The sequence below is a fragment of the Miscanthus floridulus genome, chromosome 18 (genome assembly GCF_019320115.1).
Source record: "Miscanthus floridulus cultivar M001 chromosome 18, ASM1932011v1, whole genome shotgun sequence".
NCBI classification, from domain to species: Eukaryota; Viridiplantae; Streptophyta; class Magnoliopsida; order Poales; family Poaceae; genus Miscanthus; species Miscanthus floridulus.
The window spans coordinates 126,877,287-126,879,863 of record NC_089597.1 but is presented as its reverse complement, the minus strand read 5'-3'; the positions used below and the strand labels follow the sequence as shown (position 1 = coordinate 126,879,863).

Sequence of the window (2,577 nt, the reverse complement as noted above, 5' to 3'; positions counted from 1 at the left end):
GTGAAGTAAATATTGGCAGTCACATAATCAGTTCCAGAAAATAAGACAGTGATATCATAGAACAACCTAAGCCTCTCCACAACATCCTCAGCAAATTTCCACTCTTCATCACTTGGCAAAGAAGTATATTGTCTGTCTACACGGCTTGCTCTAGTGAAAACAGCCTTATAGGGCAGCGCAGTAGACAACATGTTAAAAGTTGAGTTCCACCTAGTCCTACAATCAAGATGTATCTTGGTTCTCATATCAACTTTAACATACTTGGCTATCTCCTCAAACTTTTCTATCCTTTTGGGAGTGGCTGTCCAATAAGCTACACTATCACGAATGTTCTCAATTGCATCTTTCAGCACATCTAAACCATCTTTTACAATCAAATTCAGAATATGTGCAGAACAACGCATGTGCAACAATTTACCATCATTCAACAGTCTATGTTTTCCAAGATTCCTCACAAGGATAGGGATTACCGCATCATTTGTGCTGCAATTGTCTAGAGTCACTGCAGATATCTTCTCATCAAGATTCCATGCAACCATTGATTCATACAATTCTTCACCAATTACATCAGCAGTGTGAGGTGCAGGAACATAGATGAACCTACATGTTAACAACAAAAATAGATGATAAATACAAGGGCAAGTGAGCAGCAATAGGTTCATCTATGTTCTATGACAAGTGAACATACCTCATGATGATATTTCTAAGGGTCCATGACTCATCAATGAAGTGAGCAGTGATAGCCATGTAACCTCTCTTTTGATTGTCAGAGGTCCACAAGTCAGTAGTTACAGCCACTCTGGATTCAATCCCAGCCATGTACTCAATGGCCTTTTTCCTCTCCACCTCATATTGAGCCACAATATCAGATCTGAAATAAATTACAACCAACATGGTCAGCCAACATTAAGTGAAATAAATTGCAGCTAACATGAACTGAAATAAATTGCAGCTAACCATATACCTTATTGTGTTCCTAGTACCCATTTTGAATAGGGGCTGAAGTGCACCTACAAATCTCCGGAAGCCAACATGATCAACCATGCTCAAAGGGTACTCATGCAGTACTATCATTGCACTAAGTTCCTTTCTAGCTACATCCTGATCAAATATGTAGTTCTCCACTGAAACTGTGCCAACATCTGTTTTACCAAATCTCAAAGATGCTTGGGCCATCGTCTTTCCATTGAGCTTGAGCTTCCTTTGCACACAACCCTTCAAATGAACATGAAGGTGCTTAGTACCATTTGTACTTGTCGCAGAAAGTTGCTTGAAGCAATATATGCATTTTGCCCGGACCGTGCCATTGAACTTCACTCTCTTGAACTCTGTCCAAACAGCTGATGTGAGCTTCCTCTTAGAACCAGCTTCCACACCATCTTCCTCCTCTACTTCCATGTCATCATCATCTATATCAATTACCGGCATTACCGGCATTGACTCATTTTCTGATTCAGGTTGGGGGGATGCAGACAGAGGAAGTGACTCCGACGGTGCTTGTGAAGCTTGAGACAGTGGAGATTGACTGCCACTAGCAATAGACATTTTTTTGAAACTGTATGAAACATACATTCACATTATCAGATCGACAAAAATGCTAAGAAAACCATACATTCACATGATAAGCCCATATACATTCACATAAAAATACAGAGTGCTAAGAAAACTATGAAAGTGTGATTTTTATTCTACAAGAACCTAAAAATAATAATCCATTCTGTGCATAGGATGCAATAAACAGATCCTAGCTAAACAAACCTAAAACTAACTAGCCAAGTCTCTGAATGCTAATAAACGAATGTGCAGAATGAAAATATGATTCCTTACCCCAGCGGACGCACAGTATTGCGACCGACAACAGTTGTAGGAGGAGAAATAGGCGGTTTCCTCGCCGATCCAATGACCGCAGGCTTGACAGGGCGCCGGTTCGCTGCTGTCGTCGGCTTGACAGGGCGTTGGTTCCCTGCTGCCGTTGTAGGCTTGACGAGGCACCGATTTGGCACCGCCCGCTGTGGATCTAAGGGGTCGACGATGACAGCCTACTGGGAATCAGAAGGCAGCAGAAGAGGAAGGGGTGCAGGAGCACCCGGCGGAGATGTAGTCGGTCCTTTGCCGGCGTCCTTATTCACGACGGTGCTCTCGACCTCCGGATCCGCGGACGCCGGAGGGTCGGCGACGGCGTCCCTTCGGGACGACGGCAGGAGGGGTCAGTAGGTGCTAGAGCTATAGAGTAGCTGCAAGTCTACGATAAGGTTACGAAGAAGAGGAAGAAGCATCACCGGCCGTCGTCGTTGGCGCCGCCGGTGGTCACCGCCATGGCCTACTTGCAGCTACTCTACAGGCTCCTTGACTAGCAGAGGCACAGAGCTTGGGGGAGGCAGCGTCGGCGTCAGGCTAGGGATTGGAGTTGGGGATGTTGCGATTTTGCTTGGGGATGGGGATGGTCGGAGGGGAGGGAGTGGCGATGGAGGTTGGAGGAAGCCGCCTGGCCCCTGGCGGAGCGCTCGCTCCACTCCGTCGCTCGGCCTCGGCTGCGTGCGGCGTGCCTGCGTGCGTCGCGGTCTGGAGTCACGGGCA

The 2,577-nt window shown here is 46.3% G+C and overlaps 1 protein-coding gene across 1 annotated transcript; it reads right to left on the bottom strand.

The window, feature by feature from the left end:
• Positions 1 to 1,090: 1,090 nt before the first annotated feature.
• On the bottom strand, positions 1,091 to 2,317 carry LOC136524627 (uncharacterized). The gene is made up of 4 exons (XM_066517916.1): positions 2,280 to 2,317; positions 2,044 to 2,184; positions 1,245 to 1,555; positions 1,091 to 1,101 (listed from the first exon to the last, which is right to left on the bottom strand). The coding sequence occupies exons 1-4, from the start codon at positions 2,315 to 2,317 to the stop codon at positions 1,091 to 1,093; spliced, it is 501 nt and encodes a 166-aa protein (XP_066374013.1).
• Positions 2,318 to 2,577: the final 260 nt, after the last annotated feature.

What these genes read in the sequence shown, in the direction of transcription:
- LOC136524627 (XM_066517916.1), bottom strand. Translation starts at nt 2,317, where the DNA reads ATGGCGGTGACCACCGGCGGCGCCAACGACGACGGCCG. An exon ending in GGCGCCAACGACGACGGCCG is followed by an intron (nt 2,185 to 2,279) that starts GTGATGCTTCTT and finishes GTCGTCCCGAAG; the next exon opens with GGACGCCGTCGCCGACCCTC. An exon ending in CTGCTGCCTTCTGATTCCCA is followed by an intron (nt 1,556 to 2,043) that starts GTAGGCTGTCAT and finishes TGTTTCATACAG; the next exon opens with TTTCAAAAAAATGTCTATTG.